The following is a 21,853-nucleotide window of genomic DNA, read 5'->3' as shown; positions in this document are numbered from 1 at the left end:
ACCACAATGCTCAAAATCTGTCGACCCAGTGCGCCTTGCATGGATCATCAGGACAGAATTACGTGTAGATATCTTTTGGACTATATTTGCTTGGTATGAATTTTATCTGGGCTTCCTGATAACCGATGAATTTCCGTTTTGGGCAGTCTCTGGGAAAGTCCACTTTCTCAATCTTGAAACGCGAATTGCGCATTATGATGGAACTTAGCCGATGCACAGCACGGCAAGGTTTATCGGCTACCACGCATTCACAACACATTATACACTATAATGGTAATGCGTCACAGTTCATTTTAATACCACCACAGTTTTTCAAGCTAAGTTGTCTCATGTTTGAAATTCTGCATCATAATCCCACCCACAAGATAGTTCGATTGGTCTATAAACACAATACCAACGGAAATGGTAACAAAGCCGGTCCTTACTTAGCATTTATTTCTATTCCAAGTGATTGTAACTTGCAGCTCTGAATTTTTTGGAATATAAGTGTCATACATTAATGACAATTGATGTGTTTACTTCACTACTGTAGCTACAGCAAAAATTGTGTGGAAATGCAAGCAGAAAAGATCTCAGAAGATCAAAATAACTAACAAAACACAGTAAATACAACATTTCCTGAACATGCCCAAAAATGCATGAGGACGGATATATTCGATCAAAATAAATCCTTTAGTTGAATCTATAAGCGGTTGTCACCAATCAAGATTTCAGAGTTGAAAACACTTATTGATTTATTAATTTGCTATGCATAACGCCATGTCTTTTCCTTAATTAGTTGAACAATAATGTGCCGTGCATTGTCTTATTTGAAACACTGCAGTCCTTGGAAGAAAATACGTATCTTGTCCTAGTTTCATGTGAGTAAGACGGTGCTTGGCAGCCTATCAGTAATATCATGTTCGGTTTATCTTGTAATTTGCAGCGGAATGTGATGGCGCTGTGGCAGGTTCGACCGGTTACTAGTTCCAAAGCCCCCAAACAGGGCGCTGGAAGGGCAATTCGTGGCGTAATATATGTCACTCATATGAAGTTTAACGATAAGATGCGCCAACCTTTTCATAATTTTGTGCGTGACACGTGCGCACCGTAAAATTATGCGTCAATTAATTACGACATGTAGCCCCTAATGCTTTGCGCGTCCAAAGCTGCGACGTATTTCCTTCGAGCTTCACAAAATTTGCGAAGCGCATTTGCCCTTCCAAGCGCACTCTGTGGGCGCTGAGTATGAACCTCGATCGAACAGATCAGACGCCAAAATGTCGGACTCAGACGAGTCCCAAATCGTTCTGACGTCCAAACTCGGTTTTGATTCCAAGTCTTAAGTCCTTTTGCACGCATTCTGGCATGGTCCTGCTTTGGGAGCGAGACATCCCTCGTCCCGGCACTCCTGTTGGAGGTATAAGTGCGTTATAATAACTAAATGCTGACGCCTTTACCTGCGCATGTTTGCAGCCTGGATATCCCTTAAATCCCGGGAGAGCATTTCTTATTTACACCGTAGCCTAGGTTTTCGCTGTGGTGGTGCTATAATTCGCACTTGAAAAGAGACTAGTGCTGAGTACGTAAAGGCGCGTATGGGATTTAAAGTGGGGGTGGAAACATGACATATATTGTCGTTGTTAAGTATAAAAGGGTTTCTCGTTATGCCAAAGCTTTAGCTGCTGCTAAATGTCATATGAGAGCTACTCTAGGAATCGTGGTATTCAATGCGCAACGTGAACAAACTAAACGTAACCTCACGCGACCGAAATACAAGGCTCATAACGCGGAAAGGTTTTTCACTGAGTCTTGAACCGTTTCCTTTCTACCATGCTCCTAATGCACACAGACAGTGGCGCACCAAGGATTCGAAGTTTTGGTATTATTCTTTGCTCCACTGTATAGTGCACAGCTAGCAGTAATGTTTAACATTGGGAATCTTTTACCGTGTGCAAATTAAGCATTATTGACGCACTTTGCTATGAAGCCATAACCAGTCTGCTTATTCGACTCTGCAGTAATACGTGTAAGCTGACCAAGCCTAGAGGAAATAACATAAACGACGCTGCAATCAAGGCTATTCAAGACCAACCTGAACATGTTTCAAGTAACAAATTTTGAAAATTTGATTTTCTTTTAAATGGAAAATAAAAAAACCTGAAATAAGGGAGACGAAAGGTGTGGAAATCTTAACCTGCTTGAAAAATCCTCATTAATGACCCCTCATGCAGAAATTGTTCACGTTTGTCACATCACACTGCAAAATAATGGTAATGTTAAAAAAGTTGCGTGAGCTTGGCTATCCTAGCTCATCAAGCTAGCGATCACAGTGATGATTAAAATTCATTTTTTTCACACACAAAAGAAACACCTTGACTATCAGAGGAAGAGGAATCACCCTCCTACTGTCTCAATCCATCGGTCTATCATCTCTGAAGTAACAGCTTTCGGAACTAAATGATATTTATATGTAGTACAGGCACTGTTAGGTTGTGTTTCGCACGCTCGCCCTGACTGGTTCAGTCTGCACTAGTCTCTTGTCAAGCGCGAATTAGCACCACCGGGCGAAACATTCTAGGCGACGGTGTAAATAAAAATACGCATCTCGCGAGCCACTTGTCTACTTGCCACTTGTCTTCCAGAGGATTTTTAGTACATTTTCATCAGACTGCGCCGTCCACATTACAATGCAAAAAATCCCCATGTTTTTACACGGCATGAGCCCACAATCGCTAGCTTGTCAGCCTACTCTTGCTTAAAATTACTAGCACTAAATGGCAGAAAGTGTGTTCGTTCTTCTTCAGTAGGACTCTATAATGATAGAATAAGTATTTTGTTGTGCTCACTTGATCAAGTGAAACGCACATATAGGCCGTTCTCGGTTCAAATCACGCTCGGCATTTTTCTCTACATCGCACTGTTTACTCATTTGTACACGGCAAATCCATAAACGAAACGAGGAAGATTTTTTTTCCTGTGAGGTTGATGATATTATTGGCCACTTAATAGACTAATATGTCATAATGTCGCTGCGATGTTTGAACATCAAATAAACCAATAATAAAGGCAATACTAGTTGTAGTATATAACACTTATCTTGGAAATCCCCCTTTCCGTTGTTCATTGTTGCAAAATGAAGTTCAAGCCACAGATGCCTGTGTAAACACATCGGCTATTATTTTTTAAATTCTTTTTTTTTTTTTGCTATTCACTTAATTCTGTGCACAAACTTGTTAACATGAACACTCTCCCAGTAAAAACGTTAGCACAATTCTTGTCTCGCTTGTTTTACTCCATAGCATCAAGATATCTTTCACTGTCTGTGATATGCTCGACACAGCAAATGAAGTGATGCGCTCACTTTCAAGCTCGAGTTGATGTGGGGGCGCTGTTGACTTTCTGGGGTGTCTCACAGCTCAATGGCACCCAAGTAGCGAACTGCTCGGTGAAATTGCACAAATTTGGCTCAGCGGTATCAGAAGGGATATTATGCATTCAGAAAATAACCAGAAATAACGACCAACACTGTACGACACGTTGCATTCTAAACACCGAGGCGATTTACTCCCTGCCCTCCCAGTTTTAAGCTGTCAAGTTCTGAGGTCCGTGCTCTGGAGAATTGCTGAAAGGTAACTGTATTGAATTGACAACATATACATGTATTTCAATTTCACAGTTGAATGTTAAGATGCAATGTAAATGATATAAATTACATTACAGTCACATGTCCTGCTACAGGAACGGGATTCTGTGCTTTCATGTATTTCTGAGAAATTTAGACCCCAAAGCCCCCCTCCTTCAAATACCTTGGACACTGTGACATGTATTTTGTGTGACAGGTTATGTACTAGCCCCGAACCCGTTGATGGCGGGCGGCCATTTCATGCACTAGCTGGTTATCGTTACGGCGCTCCCAGTTGGCACGGGGACGTCGATGCCAATAAGATCTGTTGAGCTGGGTCTGTCTCCCATAAGTTTCGCCAAAGCCTCGGCTGTCATGTAATGGCGAAAGAGATCCAGAGCTATATTGTGAGATGCAAAGGAAGCAGAAAAACTCTGTGCAAGTAAACAGGAGGAACAGTGCAACATGCAATAAAATCTATCTGCTTTTTTCAGTCTACTCACGGTTTTGATAGATGCTTAGTGTTGCCTTTGACATTTTGTGTGGTTGAAGCCTGCATTATGTGCAGTGCTATATTTTTGTGCCAGTTTTGTCGGAAATGGCAAGACGAGTTTCACACACTGAAGCGATACTTAGGCCTTGATACTCAACCGGCTGTCTCCGCGGAATTTTACGCCTCTGAATAGTCTGATATATGCTCCGATGAAGATCGCAGTTTGCGCAAACTCATGATCTTTTCAGACGAATTGGGTGCGTTCGAGTAGCTCATTCCGTGGTCGACACGGGTTACCCCAGGCCCCAAGCTGTCCGAGAAGCTCTGACGTCATGCTCAGGCACTAAAAATCGTGTCAGCGGAGTAGAGTCAGTAGTGGATTTGCGACACCTGTGTGCGAACCCGATTAGAAACGTATTTTTGCTCTAGTCAATGGTTCAGCGTTTTCGCGACTTCAGTTGCGGAAGCATGCTCTAATCATTACGACAAAACAAGAACCGAAGATTGGAGTTGGTTCATTGCCGATTCAAAACGGCGAAAAACAACCGTGTAGTTTTGTCGTCTTCCGAAATAAGTGAATCATGTATTTCCATTTTTTTGCCGTCAACTCACTTAACACTGACTGAATTAAGGAAATGACTTTTAAAGGTAGCTGAATTCAGTCCTTTTCATCGAAAGAACGCCATTGAAAGACACGCATACGAAATCGGACGACTTTGCTCAAATGTTAGGGAAACATTCGTTGTAAAATAATCAGCTATGGATGTAAATAAACATGTGCCATTGCTCTCTACGTGTGCGTCTTATTCAAAAGACGCGCTGACGTTCGAGTACTTGCGCGTTGCATTTAGAAAATGCAACACGCACATGGATTCAAAATGTCTGCACCCGGGACGACGTCAAATTTTATCTGCGCGGCAAATGAGAAGTTAGCGCTCTAGTTTTTATAGTTCTATGGTTGCAACCTCGTTCCCATGGGTACGATCTTGCCACGTCATGTTGGTTCCCACCATGTCATGCGCGATCTAACCCCTGGTATTTTATAATTTAAATATCCCACTATTCCCAATATCCTACTTATTTGGGATATTTCAATTAAGTCTTAAGTCAGTGTGTTTACGTGCGATGCAGATTAACGCGTGCGTGACATGCAGGAGAATACGTGGGCGCGAGAGTGCAGCTTTTGAAATACGCCCGCGATTGACTTTACGTTTACTGATCTCCATTATCTCTTTATAATGGAGATCAATGGTATATATACATTCATCCTAAATAGCCAGTCAGCGTCATTTTCGTATTCTACACGAGCACGGTCTAGTGAAGGAACGCGCACGCAGCCCATGGAGTCGGAGTTGCCATGGGTGCGTTCGATTAGCTTACACGTGTAAGTCAAACTTACACGAGAGCGTTCGTTCAGCCATCACGTGATCCTCGTGCCTGCCCTGGTGTCAGCCACTACTACCCCGGCTGTCATTGTTCACCCTGTTACTTGTGACTGATCGTGTGAATGGTCTTATGCATGGTCTTGTCATGGTCTCGTGTCTGGTCTTGTCATGGTCTCGAATACAACACTGGTAGATGGCGCTTCGTCTTATATATTTTATGTTTTAGTTTATATATTTGCTCCTCTTTTTTCCAAGTTGATTTGGTCTATATAACAACCGGTCTGGCGTAGAGGCGCTTTGGCCTAATTATTTTCGTCTTATGTATAAATTGCTTTCGTCCTATGTATTACCTTCGTCCCGTTAGTTTCGTTCTTTATATACCTTCTCTGTGCATTTATTCCCCAAAACAGCTTCCTTAGCCATCTCAATCTCAACAGCCTGATATGCTTGTGTCCTGAATTCCCCAGCTAAACAGCTGAAATTTTACTTATAAACCTCTTTCAAAAAGGAAGTTTGATTAGAAATAGAATAACGCGAATTACCGTTAATAATACGAATTACCGTTAAAAAAAGCAACGGGCAAAACCCAGAAAAAGTACCAAACAAGGAACGAGTGTGATTGCAGTCCATGGTGACAATTCTCCAACACCTTGCATACAACGTCGAATCTTACCTTGATCTTCGTTTTGGATAGTTGTGGTGGCCTGTCGCTTGTCTATGACATGGAACTCAACTGCATTTTCTGTGTAAGGAAACAACGATTCCATTAATGTCTGCAAAGCCACACATAAAACTGGAAAAATCATACTTGTGCTCTTTCAGCCATTATTTTTGGGGAATCGACAACACTTTGCCAACACTCAAGTTTCAATTTATCAATGATTGAAATTCACTTTCAGGCCATCTTAGGCATTTTTTTGCAGTTTCTGTAGTGGAAATCAGAGACTTGCTTCCACATGGTGAAAACCGAAATATAGCAAATTTTCCTCCGGAGTAGTTCCGAAAATGACTTAAATGAGCCCAGCTGTGATTTGTGCGTGCGATCCCGGTAGCACAAATAAAGCCATCTAGAGACACGGCCAAAACTTCTGTTTTCGGCAACATAGAAACAGCAATGGTTACATGTACAACGAAAGCCTGTGAAGACTTGTTGTAAATTGAGAAAGCCTTAAACTATTTGAGCATCTCAAGACTTTATCAAAAAGTTAAGGCAATTGATCAAGACATGGACAGTTGGTTGGGTATATGAGGGGTTGCCTGGAGACATCTTTCCACTGAAAGTGCCAACGTTGTATTTCCTATGTCCTTGATGAGGGCATAATGAGGAATCTTTCGCAGATGAAAAAAAAAGTTATCAAAAAAATTGTTTTGCCACCCTGGATCCAGAAATAAGGTGCTGGCCAAATAACGGACTGTGTGACTACGGAGTCGATGTTTGCCACTATTGAGTTACGAGAAGTAGCCGTGGGCATTTTGAACACAGCGACACACACCTGGGGCCACATCGCTGGTACCTTGAACATACTCCTTCCGTGCAATCTGCAAAGCTAGACTAGCCAGCAGTTCCTTCATGCTTCTGCAGTCTTCGTGTAGCAAGCCCCACAGCCAGTGGAGTCCGTCCTCCGAGGTGATCTTAGCAACCTGCTTCCTCTTAGGTAACGAGTTGGACGGTTGAGAAAACTCAAAAGACGATCCCCGAGGGAACATGGCTGAGAATAAAGGAAAAGATAAGTCTCCCAAATCAGTTACTGAAAAAAAATTTGATTGGAATTAATTGCTAAAATAAGCGCCAAAATAACTACCCGAAAATCCTTTCGTAGAAAAAAACTACAAAATTTACATCAGAGTAAGAGGTTCGCACTTTTATTAAAATTATAACTTTTAATCGTTACCAAAAGCGCGTAGAAATACTTCTGTCTATAGGAATCCATACCATCGGACGCGTTTGAGATTATCATTTTCTTACCATGCTGCAGTATGTGCAGACAGCCTGGACGGATTTCGTATGACGAGCCCATCTTCGGGTGAAGTTCTTGCGAGAGGCAATCCTGGACCTGACGGATCGGTGGTGTAAATCAAACCTGGTATCAGTTTAGTTATCACTTTCAAGCTGGGGCAGGTCCTGACTTGGGCGGTGTAACCAGTTTCGTTAGTTTGGACACGAATAATAGACACGACAACTAATATTATCATATACACAGCTCTTCCAAGAAACTTACTTAGTTGGACTTGACGAAAAAAGTTTGGGCGAGGATTTCACTCGTATCGAAGTTCACTTGCGATGTGTAAAGCAAGTCGAGCATGAGATATTCTCTGTGATTGGTTGGGTAAAGTAGTAGTTTAGGAGGCATACGAAGCACCTTTCTGAGCAACAAAAAGTGGAGGCGAAAGGAGTGAGGAGTGAGAAAAGTGGAGGAAGAGGGAATGAGTCAAAAATGGTGGAAGACCAAGAAGGGGAGGGAAGGAAGGAAGGGGAGGGAGTCAAATGGGGGTAGGGGGGAAGGTTGACTAAGGAAGAGGAAAGCAACGACGTCATACCGAGAAAAACTTGAAAGCGTCAACCCGGTCGAGTGCAGTCCCGGAGGGACTCCAGCCGAGCCACGAAGTGGCGAGGGGCGTTTTCTCAGTGATAAACTGGCGTAAGCCAGTTTGGGAACGAGTGACGAAGACACGAAATGGACACACCAGACCCGGAGGAACAGAGGGTCTCAATCCTGAGCCACGGGTGGCGATTGGGGGAGGGGGGTGGAGTTAGTGGGGTGTGAGGGCCAAGGTGGTGGAGAGAGATCAACGACGTTGTGACGTAATGTAAATCCGGAGTTTGGAACAAATAAAAACCGGCACATTTGTGGGCAGACACCATTTTTCCTCTGCCAGCAAGTAGAGAGCGATCAGACTTTTACACAACACAAGCATACCTTGATTTTACAGTATCAAGAATCTTTCCCAGTGACCACAATGGCAACAAATGTCGTAGTCTTATTCAAGGCGCACCTGCCGCTCAAAATCGAAGAGCGACCTCACGCGGTCTACGAAATATGCCAATCAGCGTCAGCTGATGGGTCTGCCTGTCCGTTCTGCTGGCTGCGTCTTTGTAAAACAAGGCTGCAGTAAGCTGAGAACCCTTAGCGTCACTCCCATAGCTAGCTGAGCAACGTCTCTAGTAGGGACCTGCTGGAGTCTCTCCGTTCCTTCGGGACTCCACTCAACCCGAGATTTCGTCCCGGGTTAACGCCTTTTTTCTTGGTATGACGTCGTTGCTTTCCTCTTCCTTAATCAACCTTTTCCCTCCATTTAACTCCCTCCGTCCCCTTCCTTCCCTCCCCTCCCCTTTTTGGTCTTCCACCATTTTTTCTTTGACTCACTCCCTCTTCCTCAACTTTTCTTACTCTTCTTCCATTTGTGACTCCCCTTCACTCTTTCTTGCTCAAAAAGGTGCTTCGTATGCCTCCTGAACTACTGGGGAAATTCTTCCAATTTGTCCGTTATAACGCGTACAGTTAATTAGAGGGTTTCTTCTATATTTGATTTGTGCAGCGGTCAGCTGTAGTGTAGCGACGCAAAGAAATTTAACAAGTGTACATGGCTTTAGCATTAAGTTTTGGGATTCTGCTTTTGAACACGAACCCCTCAAACTTGCGTGCATCTACTCGTATAAGAAGGGTTTCTGACCCGCAGCAAGATATAGAACGGGAGACCCGCGGATGTAGCATATTGGAGGCTTACATGTCCCTCTATAGTTCCGTACCTGACTTTCATCAAACGTTGAAGGTTTCACCAATTCTTGTGAAACAGGCATGCTTGAGACTGTTCAGAACAAAAGCGAAAAGAAAAATGCCATTAAGTACGATAAATGTATCGTGGATGTTACAGAATTGAATCGCATGCTCATTCGGCACCATGCATTGTTCCATGGTTGCATTGAACTTGCTTGCATGGCGTATTCGGGTTGACAATATTCCGCGAAGATTCTGTAACTTTATTCTTTACATGTTTTCTTTCAATAATGACGCATCAATCATGAACTTGTCTCAGAAAAGGAACAATAAACGCACTATTCTTTGAATTAGACCCTATCATTAAGAGAGAAGAAGAAAATGTCCATCTTCTCAACTGCAGGTTGACCTGAACAGGTGCATGTGTGCCCGAACTGCACGACTTGAAGAGCACAGATCAGCATCCTCGGCCACTTGAGGGTTTGCAGTCGTACATCCAACAGTCCTTCGTTCGCGAAGGATAGTCTCCTGTCAAGGATCATCCTTGATTTGATGATAAAACGTCACTTTTATTGTTGGTAAGCACTCATAAGCCCACTCTTGAAAACAAACCACGCCCCCGTCAAGAGTAGTATGTTGTAAATGATACAGTATCTGACATTGCGATGGCCTCAGTTGGCCCGGGCCTATCCTGTTTGCAAAATGATCTCTGCTTAAACCCACTGCACAATTTTACGAACAAACGAAGTCTGAAATGTACTAAATCCCTTATATTTAAAATTGTATTCTTCTTTTTTTGGGGGGGGGAGGTCAGAAAGAAGTTGAGCCCGCGGAGTACTGGGCAGGGATACAAATTTCACGGAGTGCGTTTGTGTTCAACTCAGCTTTCCCGACTAAAATATCAAGCTCGTCATAATCTATACGATGTTCTCCTGCGTTAAGACTGTTCTTTATTTGTGATGAAAAATATCGCTATGATTTTGTACTGCCGTCAACTGTAATTCTTCTCTATTTCAGATGCCGATGCCCTTTTCCGTATCAATGAGAATAAAACATACACCGCAGGGAATCATGAGTTGTTGAAAATGTCAGCAGTTTTAAAAATATTCATGTGCTAACAACTGTTAAACGCCCGGAGTTAACTCCAAATGTCACGTATCTCCAGAAGGACAATGAGCGTTGTTTTTTTTCTTTTGGGCTTGACGCAACCGCTATTGGTTACGAAGTTATTTGTACAGTCATTAGGTTGGCCAACATTCCCGGAGGTCAAAACCATGTAGACGCCGTCCGGAACCGGCATATCATCGACACAAACATTACAGGAAAACATGCGCCACTTTTGCCATCAAAGCCTACCGGGCAAAATAAAACTTCATGGTCTTTGTAGAGTTTCCTAGAAACTTAAACATACACTGTTGTGTTGTGCTTCAATGCGTTTTCTGTAAAATGTATCACAAACTAACAGAGAATCTTTGTAATGGACGCACTTCGTGACTGTACAGTGACTTTTTGTGTAGCAACAGAACCTTGTAAAAAGTTTTGTAAATGTACAAGGTTCCTCTGTAACATGAAATAACATAAATTTGCATATTGACTTTTTAGCACAAAACCACTTTCATAAAGTTGATTTCGCCATTTTTCTTGTGTTTCCTTTTTATGCAAATAACAGGTAATCTTTTGTGGAGAACGAATTTATTCTGAGTTATCTTGTGTGCCAATAAATAAGAATTGCTAAAACCAATATGTTTTTAACCTGCCATCCTGCCAACTGTGACTAAAGTCGAAAGTAAAAGCGATGCACCTATAAGCAAGCTGCGTGCCATTATAGATAAGTCTAGTAGCAACTGTGATCATGCTGCATCGGTCAGGTGAGGAAATATGTCTTAACACATGAAATAAAAACCAAACTTGTTAATGTCATCACCAACGAAGAGCATAGATACACTCCCTCAACCTTGTAAGCAGCCTCCTTCAACCTCGTCTACGCTGTTTCCACAAAGGAAATGTTTTAGTCAGGAAAACAGTTGACATAAGATCCTATGTAAATGTACAGAAAAATTTCTAACAGTGTACGTACATTCGGTCGAACTCGACGCCCTATCCCCGGCCCTATCCCTGGCCCGATTCAGGCATGCATGACCACTGGATTGTGTTGGTCATGCGAAGACAGACAAGTGGAAAGTCACAAGATAAACATCATCAGGATTCAAATTGTGTTTCTCAATTATCATTTCATAATAAGTTCTTGGCTATTCCTATAGCACAACAGCAAAGAGCACAGGGTCCAAATTGATCTGGAACTTGTTTAAAAAATAATTTGTCGCCTCTTCGTCAGTGTCTGTTTATGTGTGTGTGAGTTGCTTGTCTTGTTGTATGTCTGTCCTTTTTGTGTGCTTGATGTGTCTGTCTGTCTGTCGTGTTGTTTAGGTGTCTAAATGCTCATTGTTATCAGATGAATCATCTACATTCTGGTTGCTCGTTGCATTTGTTTATCTGTTACTTTTGGCTGTTTGTTGGTTGTGTTTGTATTGCTTTTCTTATTTTTCCTAGTTGTTTGTTGGTCTGTCTTCTCCGTTTGTTTGTTGTTTTTTTGTTCTGTTTGTTGGGTGTATGTTTGTTTGTAATGTTGGTGTTTTTGTTCCTTTGTACATCTGCTTAAGTATGTAATTTGCGGGTTGCTTGGAGTATGAGCCCTGAGATGGACTGAGAAAGGGCGCGATTTTCCAAGCAACGCAGGCTTCTTTGGCAGGAATGCACTTCGCTGGTTCACACACAACTATGACATGGGTTACGGTCGCACTTCTTCAAACAAAATGACCTTTCCCGACGAACATAGCTCTTTTCAACTGATGAGGGGACGCTTCTTTATTGAAGTTCTTACTGATTTTTATGCATTACGGGAGGATGCACGCTTTGGAAGAGTCACTTGACAGTAACTAAGTTCCCTTTTTAATAATTCCGTATGAGCGTGGCTCATTTGGATATTAGGCTTCATTTTAGTCCTTTAAAACATTCTGGTCCTTTTGAAAATTTTATATTCTAGGTTTTTGGCGTTTTTTGTATCTAATTACAGGGTATTTTGTTTATTCCTGCTGATATAAATAAATTATAATATGAATGGATGAACGAATGAGATTGGGAAGCACTTCTTACGAAGGATGAATGCTCAAGCTGGGCCATAGTTTTAGACATTTCAAAGCTCTTTTTCAAAATCGAAACAGGGAAGGGGAAACAAAAGCCGAGAGGAGATATCCTCTCAGCCAACCCCTTTCGTTTATACGCTAAAGGACTCCTTCAAGAAATTGGAAACAATACATATCTAGAAGTCGGAAGAATCACACTTCTTTTCGCACCTGTGATTTTAAGAATAGAAGTGAATTTACTGTTTGAATCTCCTTGGAGAATGTTAGACGACATTTAATTTTGGAAATGCTGCTATGACTGATGAAACATACTCTTTCACATAAATGCATGAAACTTTGCTTATTTGGTAATATCTTGAGAGAAAAATGTTTAAGATGTGGAGCCATCGCGAACTCACCATTGTAGGGGGCGTGGCAGCTATTCAAAAATTGGAGGGCCTTTATATGCCACAGCTTTATTATTACCATCTTTCACTAAGTATTAAACTTCTCCAAGGCATATACATGAAAATGGGAGCATGCACAACACAATGAGAATGACTTGCTTGGAATCAGCCAGTGTTGAAGAAGCCCAGTTGATATTAAAAAGGTGATAAAAAGTGCTAAAAACGAGAGGAGATTATTTTCACTTGTTTTATATGAAGTATAGAATTTCTCTGCAAAAAAATCAGTGGACTGCTCTGCCTTGAGTGTAGTCTCTTTTCGGTCGTTTCCCTTGATATTCTGTACCTTATAAAATCCAATATTCAATATCTGAAATGGGTGTAGCTTGGATCTAAAACAGGACACCAAAACAATTACTAATCAAATTACGAATAAGATGCTCATAAATATTTCATAACAGAGAGATAAGTAATAAATGAATGTGAGTTCCCCTATGTTTGGGAAATTCTGGTTAGGTTTTCACTGATTGGGGGATCATGGAAGTAAACCATCCTTTCAGCATTTCCAGAACACGATCGAAAATGTTTGTCACATCGGAAGTTGTCCTTTTACGTTGGTGCTCTAATGTACTCTAAACGGATGTTCAGTTTGCAGAAAAAGACCTTCTGATAAAAGCTACCCATGATGATACGACCTCTGTTATTTCAGTGGTTGTGCTGTTCAGAAAACGGGCCTTTGAAGGTCAAAGCCTTGGCGTGAGCATTGCCAAGACCTTTGCTCCCAACACTCAAGTGCCCCCACTTTTAAAAGGCTGCCTAAAGCGCCCCGGAGGAATAATCGAGGCTCTACATCTAAACAAAATCGACTCCATATGTTTCTGTGAGAAGTTTCAAGCCTAAGAGGTGGTCCGAATATGGTGTAGTGGGGATAATGAACCCACACCCATTTATAAAATATAAAACGGTCATAAGTTTTTAGAGCAGTGCCCATCCTTTTTTAAATGGCTGTCACGCCCCTAAAAAGGCGCGTTACGTTTATGATGGCTCCGCATCTGAAATTTGTTCTTCCTTTTCAATACGCATGCCTGTGAAAAGTTTCATGTTTCAGTGAAAAGTAATCACAACGTGAGGCCTGTGGCATAAGACACATCATGAGGTTACCAATTTTAAAATGGTTGCCGCAACCCTAAAAGAGAGAGTTTGAGATGGTTCAACATCTGAAACATTTTCCCCGGAAATAAACTTTGAAAAAGTGCAGAATTTGGCCACAAAGTCGTTTCTGCTGTACTAATAGCGTGGTATTCCTTACCACGATTTCTGAGACAAAGGGAAAACCAGCTTGAGTGTTTAAGAATTATTTCAATATGAGCAAAATAGGCTAATTCAATTACTTTCCAGCTCTTTGCCTATGCCTTTAACACAATATTACAAATTAGCACATGGTAAAAAATCACTTATCATATCGTCAATTCAGAGAAAGACACTGCAGCTCTCCACTTCATAAGCGTTGCAAAGAAAATTTTCCACCAGCTCAAGGTTTTTTTTCCGTGCCGGGGTCTCCTTTTCGGTGGTAACTCTCTAAGAGCGGGCGTTTAGCAATCCAACTTAAGTCTTCCTTTGCGTTGTAAACATTTCTTGAATGAACGATATATTGTGTCCAAGTCTTAATTAACGTAAATTTTCAGTTGCGAAACACTCTCTCCGTCGACACACTAAACTTAACTGTTTGGGAATATGTTTACATCAAACTGATAGCAAGAAAGTGTGGACCAGGATGCAAACTTGTCAAACCAAAAAATCATTGCGCATCCAAAAAGTGTCTCTTGGAGTCTCTAGACCATTTCACTGAACTACACCTTCAAAAAGACACAAATGTGAAATATAAATAAAAATGAAAACATTAACACAAAAGCCTTTATATTGATGTACGGCATGATTTCTGATGTAACACTAGCAACACATAAGAAAAAATGTACGTGGTCGTTTACAGTCTTGATCACATAAGAGAAAGGTTTTCGATGGAAAAATACAATCTCTTTGCTAAAAACATGCCTTAAAATCGTTTCACCGACCTTTACCTTTCAGATGGGATAACCGGGAAACATATTAAGTCGATAGGCCTACCTCTAAACTAAATATCTTTCAAATGATTTGTACTAGAGTATTACATGTGTATAATCAAATGGTAATCTCGTAAATATTATAAAGGAAGGAAAAGGGACTAAGAGTTTCTGATTAAGCAACTACAAACTGAACATGAGCGAGTAGGTTTCGTTTTTTGGCTCCATAATCCGGAAGCTGTGATTATTGTATCAATAATGGTGTTGGAAGTGAAAGCAGATGACCAGTATGAAATTCTTGGCCAGAATAAGACAGGCTTCAGCACACAAGCACACCCAGGAATATTTACCCGCATGTTCTCTGCAGACGAGCAACAGCAAAAGGAGTTGAGACATCATCCTAGGACTAGTGGTCACTGGGATGTCCGCGGCTGGTTGGTGTGTCGGGTTTATGTCGAGAACGTAGTGAAGGCTTACGCGCTGCAATTGTGGTCAGCAATCGGCGGTCCCACGTCCAAACAACTTGTGTGTCGAAAGCGCATGCTTATCCCTCTTAACAGGAACAAATAACTGGTCGATATTTGCTTCGATTGGTTGGAGTAACTGACGTCAACTCCTTCCTTCCGCTCATGAAATCCAGAAATAAGCATATGTAATGAAAAAATCTTGACCTTTATGTAAACAAATAATGACTTGTATAATTCGAGCACTTAGTTTCTTGAATGGTAAACAAGCAGTTACAACCTCAGGTTCTTTTCGAAATAGTTCCAACTGTGAACACTTTTGTGTTTTGTTCTGAAATGTTATTTGGCGCGGAAATCCTCGTCGAATCATAGGAACTCCATTAAAACAGTTCAGCTGCTGGTTGTCTGAAGTGAAATCATTATATATGACTTAGTAGTTGAGGAGTTAGGAGACTCGACCCCGGCGTAATCGGTTTTGTTTCCGACCGTTTCATCCTTTTTACCTTAACCTCGAGCAAACAGTCAGGGATTTTAATAAATCTTTTCATGAAGTTTGTTCCATCATTGGTGTATCTGCCCAGGTTGATTCCTTTTGGACAGAAGATTACATTTATGATCATTAGTTTTTCTTATCAACCTTAGAAGGTCATTTGCCGGTTGTTTAAGTAAAACATTATTTTTTCAAAACGTTGCAAAAAGTGTTGCCGATTCCAGTGCGCTCAAAGCTCTGTAGGAAAACAGTATGTAGCGGGAATACAGAAAGGCAAAAAAAAAAAACCGTTCACAGTTCAATCCAAATCTTCATCAACCAACACATAGATAGACGGATAGAATTACTGAACATATTGGATAGAAGTCTCCAAGAAGCAAAGGCTTGTCGAGTGGAGACCCGACTCTGTGAAGTTAACCAAGAACAGTTAAAATTACAAAACTAATTAACCACAGACGTTCAAGAACAACATAAAGGTTGTACTGAGCTGAGCAACTCAAGTAGCAGAAATTGTTAAGAATTAATTTTACAAAAGTGACTATTCTACCTGCAAATAATTTGAATTGTATTAGGTGTATTTCTGAGAGGGGGCTCAAGAGAATTTCACAGCCCTTCATGTTTCACAGTTTTGGGGATTAAAGTAATGCGAGCTCAAGTCTGGTGATCGTCATGGCAACGCTTAGTGAAATGATAATGAACATTCTGATTTTTTTTACAGAGCATTAAACACAAGGAGTCAGGCAGATTATTGTTTGCAAGCTGGTGCATAGCTGTAGAACGTAAATGTCACTGATCTTTAGTGTTTTGTGTTAATAAAGTAAAGGATTGCAATGAGCCCGAAAAAATCATGGTTAATTACTTTTTTGAAGTGCCATAATTATACCAAAAGCAGTCGTTCCACAGTTCCCTATGCTACGATACCATAGCTGAAACAAGGGAAAATAAAAATAATGTAGAGAATGAATCACGCATTCAGGGGAAAAAGGCTTTAAGTTTGTTGATAACACCAATATTTCTGGAAATACCCCAGCAAGTATTGTTGACACGTGTTTTCCATTTGTAAGCATGCAGTCCTTCACACAATCTGTCAATTAACAGGTGTATCACCAATGAAAACAAAAACTTGTAAAAGGCTATTTTGCTTATTAATGAAGGACATCTTGTCGGATTTCTTAATATCAAGGGATAATTTATTTGCCTCGATCCATTCATTAAACTTTCTTTAATTCAACGTTAACAGTACTAAAAGGTACATGTACATTAGCATCAGGCTGTGTGTAAAATAGGTTATGATCATCAGCGAATAGGATAAATGATACATTATCAGAAGATTTTTCAAAATCATTTATATAAATGGAGACTGAAAGGGGCTAAGGTATGGATCCTTGGGGAACTCCACCGAAAAAAAAAGATGAAATACCAGTAACAGTAACAAATTGATGACGATTTGTAACGTAATTCCTGAACTACTCCAATTAAACCCCATCAAGCAATTTCCCGTTTTCCTGGGAACACTGAAGTACTCCACAAGAGCCTTGAATCCAATCCAACAGATCCCAAGGAAACTCAAAGGAACTTTTCATTGGTGAAAGCTTACGTGCATAGTCAAGTTAAGCTACAAGCATATCATGACTGACAGCGTTGAAGAGGTCCACGAATATACCGATTGTATTGGAGTGTGAATCCGTACTGTTGGTGACAGTAATAACTGGAGAACTGCATGAGTGGTAGAATGTTTTTCCTGAAATCCAAATTGGGAACCAGATATTGTGCTTATTCAGGAAAAGGGTCATTCGTACATAAACGATGTGTTATTTTAGAAAATACAGTAAGAATAGCAATTTGCCTAGAATTAGAAGTAAGCTGTGAATCACCATTGTTACAAACTGGAGTGACTCTTGCAATTTTCCTGGCACTTGGCACAGATCCATTGGAGATCGAGAGGTTCATGGTGACAGAGATTTGGAAATTTCAGAGATTGCTAACAGTGCTTCCAATACGATCATGACCAGTAATTCTGTAATAACTATATTTTTTAACTTCTTGATCGCAAACCACTTTTAAGAAATAAGGAATCGGTATTTGCATCTTGAAGAAAGTCTACCGGCCTTTGCGGAATTCAATAGGCAAGGGATTCACCAACGCCAGTGAACTATGTATTGAAATGTCCAACGATAGGGTGAGGATCCTCAATAGAACCACCGTCAATGGTAATGCAGGAATTGTAGACTGTGGTTTGTTTTGAAGCACGCTATGAATGGCTTTCCAGGTACTTTTGATATAGCCTTTGGCATCATCAGATTCATCTTTAAGCAAAATAATTCTGCTTCGGTTTGCATATAACATTATAGTAAATATGTTTTTATAACGTAAATAATTAGTCCGAGTAATGTCGGTAGGGTGTGAAATATATTTTTGATACAGCTTCTTTTTATGATAAATATAATTACTTGCATAAACTTAGGGATTAAAGTAAGGAATTAGTTTAGAAGAACTTAGACCAGACTTTACGACCCTTGGTTGCAATATTCTAACAGGGAAAGAATTAAAGGTGTCCAGAAATCCAGTAAAAGCCGTCCATTTCCGCATTACGAGCATTAAAACTATAGACTAATCCATGGAATTCAAGTTATTATAAGTTTTCCCGGCCAATTTCGGAAAATGCGCGATCGATGTTGTTAATTAAATGAAATGTCAATTTAGCGTAGATTTTGAAAACGACTTAAAACCTGGTTTCATTTTCGCAATAACAAGCATTCGCCCTCGTTTTGCATCTTTCAAATAAATGAATGTGCATTACGTTTCATTAAAGAAGTTACAAATACTTGATTAGGATTTCGGATTGACGTATTGCTTGCCAATTACAACAAATGTGCATCCTTATTCGCTGAAAATCTGTCTTTTACCGTGTCCCTTCAAAAGTGAGTATTCATTTTCATTTTAGCTAACCTTTCTGAAAAAAAAACAACAACTTACCCAACACCTGTTATGTAAAATCTTTACCTAACTGTTAGCATATTTGCATAGCACATGACTCTTGTGTAGCATTTTAGACAACGTGGGGGGGGGGTGAGAGTGGGGGCGATACCCACCACCCTTCATTAGCATTTTTATTTTATGCACACACCTACACCTGTCGCGTCTTTGCCCTCTGCTATCCCAAAATGCAGGTTAACGTATTCCACTCCTAAAAGTGCATCCCGATTTGTTCAACTGGCAATAGGACCCTACATAGTCTAATTTAAGTCACTTTTAATGAGCATCTGAGAAGTAACGATGAACTAATACACTCATAAACTAGTGAAACAGATGAAGCTGGTAGTAGGAGGAAGAAGATGGTTCATAGAAAATGTTTATTGACAATCGTCTGCCGATCACCGACAGTTGATTAAAACCAAATACTCGTCATTTATGCATCCCCTCAATTATTCAGGCCCTATACATTCCCCACCGTCGTGGAGCGTAAGGGGAAAACCCCAGGGGATTGCCGCCCACTGTATACGGTTGGACATCCTTCAAAGACTGGCGAAACCCATTTGGCCCACAGTTTTAGTCATGGTGTGTGTGGCACTCTGGTCGCTGCATGGTAAACATTGAGGGGGGAAAAGTCAGAGTGTCAAAACGACGACACGAAGAAAAAAACAGTGGAAGTGGCGATTCAAACCATGGGCACTCGCAGAGAAGACTTATCTTTACATATTTTCCCCACCAATTTTGTAGAGAAATTCTCAGGCACGATGCATTACGCTTGCCGAGCGGACCAATGAAAATGTAGAATTACTCGCATCTGCCTCAACTATGTGACGTTACATGCGCCAACGAAGAAAACGAGCTAAGTTCACTTACCGGCTATCTAACACGTTGGTTGCCCTTATCGACGGGATCAATGAAACTTGGAGATCGGCAGTTATGTTGACATATCCGGTTTTCCAAAATTATGGTTGTTATGGTCCGCCTGTCCAGTCCATTAGGATGGCATCCAAGTCTGTATGTTGGTGGAGGGCAGTGCAGTACATGTTAGAAAGACACACACACTACTGAACCGTTGGCCTTGCAGGTTAGCCCAGGTTAGTCCAGATTACCGTATATAAACCCCACCCTCTTCCTGCATCGAACGCGTGTGCTGTTCGAGAGAGCTGCATGTGATTTAAAGGAAACAAGATTAACGGAAATCCGTGGAAAGCCATCACTCACTGTCTTGGTTTTCAAGTTCTTGAAAACATTGTTGGCGCTATTGATCTTTAAGTCTGCTCCACGGACGTCGTATAAAGAAGTCTGGTCCCGTAATGCACCGGCGACCGTCTTGCCAAGTCGAATACGTATAAAGGAAATACAAAGGCTTGCTCACCATTGTTAACTAAATCGTTCGTGCACAGTAGACCACCGCCCTTACATTCGGCACAGTACAAGAGCACAGCAAGTCCAGATTTTTATGATGACGTCCGTGTTTCGCTCGTCCCACGGACCTTACAGGACAATGAGAGAGTTACTGTAGTCTGGTTCCCAGACCCGATGAATCTGACTAATCTCTTTCGATTCAAGGGTCCCGTATCACTCAATTTCACGTGACAAAAAACGGAGGAATTCCGAACTCGTTGTTTTCAGAATTCAGATATCATCGTTGAAGTTCTGGTATTTTCGGCCTTGCGTATACATACTGAACAGCAGATGTATAAGCAAGACACATTTAAAAACGCTTTCATTTACAATGAATGTGTAACGGCGATGGATCTTGGAATTCTTGAGATAACGCTTACATTGAAGCTCTGGTTGCTTTGTTTTGCAATCAGTTTGTTTTAATACAAACGTTGAAAATACACCTTTGTGTCTCAGGTAACCTTATTTTCAACTGTTGTTTCCCTATTTCAACGGGTATTTTACTGTCTTTTTGCTATTGGGTATTTCTACTTTCATGAGCAAAAAGTGATGTCATCACAGGAAGAAAGGCTCATTGTTACAGTGATTTGTACACAAAAAGTCCTGCATTTTTTCTAGATTTGGCTGGACTCTTTCTTTGCCGATTCATTGTTGTTTATGTGCATAGCAATAAGCAAGCACGAATCCCTTTTCATAAATGCTCACAGTAAGTAAATTCTGGGTCCACAATGGGAAAAGAAAAACCTATACATTTAACTCGTCTCTAGATGCCATCACAGCAACAGTGCGTTCGGTTTTCCACGAGAGCAAAAATAATTTAAAGTGTTCTAAAAAGTGCACTTCATACATTGAAAAAGAGACCAAAGGTACAGAAAAATTGTGTCGAAGAAAAGTTCACTGCATCCACACATTTAAGATAAACACCGTGCCGCACTTCACTGAGCAACACCTGCGTCTGAAAATGTTTTTCTCGGGCAATCCAGCGGGGGTGGGTTCAGTACTGGTCAGTCGGGTTCAATTGTTTCTTGTGTACCTCGTGCCATTCTGTATTATGCAAAGTACATCCAGAAAATGAAATATTGAATACATGAAATGAAACAGCTTCCGACCTAGACGGGGCCTCCATTGACCTCATGACATTTTTAATCGTTGGCGAATTTGACCAAAGAATTTATCAAAAATAGTCAGGAAGTTTCAGGTGAGGGAACCAGACGAGGGCTGCTGTTTAAAGATGCACTACGTAGTTTTTGCCAAGCACACTCCAAAAGCCAACGCCTGTTATAAACGAAAACTGGTTAACACTTTTGCTTTCGCGTGACACGTGTACACTGCGTACGCATACATGGATTGAGACAGCAAGCAACCCAGGTCTTCAACTGTGACGCATTGCCTTTACACAATTTTCTGAAAAGCATTTGCACTCCCCCCTGGAGACGAGCAAACCCTCAAGATGGAGGGGGACGCAGCTTGAGGGCGCTACTGTCTACGGACATGTCGTGTTAGTTTTCCGTGAAAATAAAGAAAAGCCACTTTCGAGTTTTTTGTTTTACTGTTATCGCGCATCTGACTTCGGAAAGTAAAACTATTAACAGCGCCCTCTGTCAGTGGCTTTGGCATCGGCGTATTCTTGTGGCAGGAGTAACAAGATTTTGAATACTCAGCGCCGTCAGCGAATTGATAAAACTTGGCTTTATTTGATGATCATTAGAGTTTCACAACGCCATGGAATTTCCAAAAT

General features: G+C 41.0%; 1 protein-coding gene and 1 long non-coding RNA gene across 6 annotated transcripts; one reads left to right on the top strand and one right to left on the bottom strand.

Annotated features, from left to right (window-relative positions):
* Nucleotides 1-274: 274 nt before the first annotated feature.
* Nucleotides 275-20,175, bottom strand: LOC110975197 (uncharacterized). 4 transcript variants are annotated; one of them, XM_022227448.2, is made up of 7 exons: nt 20,087-20,175; nt 19,585-19,723; nt 9,231-9,289; nt 7,449-7,536; nt 6,976-7,191; nt 6,156-6,224; nt 275-4,004 (listed from the first exon to the last, which is right to left on the bottom strand). In XM_022227448.2, exons 3-7 carry the CDS (start codon nt 9,279-9,281, stop codon nt 3,871-3,873), a joined length of 558 nt encoding a protein of 185 aa, XP_022083140.1. In that variant the 5' UTR covers nt 9,282-9,289; nt 19,585-19,723; nt 20,087-20,175; the 3' UTR covers nt 275-3,870. The 4 variants fall into 4 exon arrangements, with proteins under 4 accessions (XP_022083140.1, XP_022083138.1, XP_022083137.1 ...); XM_022227446.2 differs by lacking the exon at nt 20,087-20,175 and adding an exon at nt 19,933-20,031; XM_022227445.2 differs by lacking the exons at nt 19,585-19,723; nt 20,087-20,175 and adding an exon at nt 15,135-15,334 and having other exon boundaries at nt 6,997-7,191.
* LOC147800598 (uncharacterized) lies at nt 3,500-10,939 on the top strand. Of its 2 annotated transcripts, XR_015427161.1 has the most exons (5): nt 3,500-3,611; nt 6,869-7,137; nt 7,459-7,566; nt 9,602-9,776; nt 10,216-10,939. It is a non-coding gene; the product is annotated as an uncharacterized LOC147800598 (long non-coding RNA). The 2 variants fall into 2 exon arrangements; XR_015427160.1 differs by having other exon boundaries at nt 6,869-7,566.
* Nucleotides 20,176-21,853: the final 1,678 nt, after the last annotated feature.

This window comes from Acanthaster planci, linkage group LG01 (assembly GCF_054643075.1).
Source record: "Acanthaster planci isolate LZ-2023a linkage group LG01, COTS_SCS, whole genome shotgun sequence".
Taxonomy (NCBI): Eukaryota; Metazoa; Echinodermata; class Asteroidea; order Valvatida; family Acanthasteridae; genus Acanthaster; species Acanthaster planci.
This window is presented reverse-complemented; position numbering and strand designations above follow the sequence as displayed.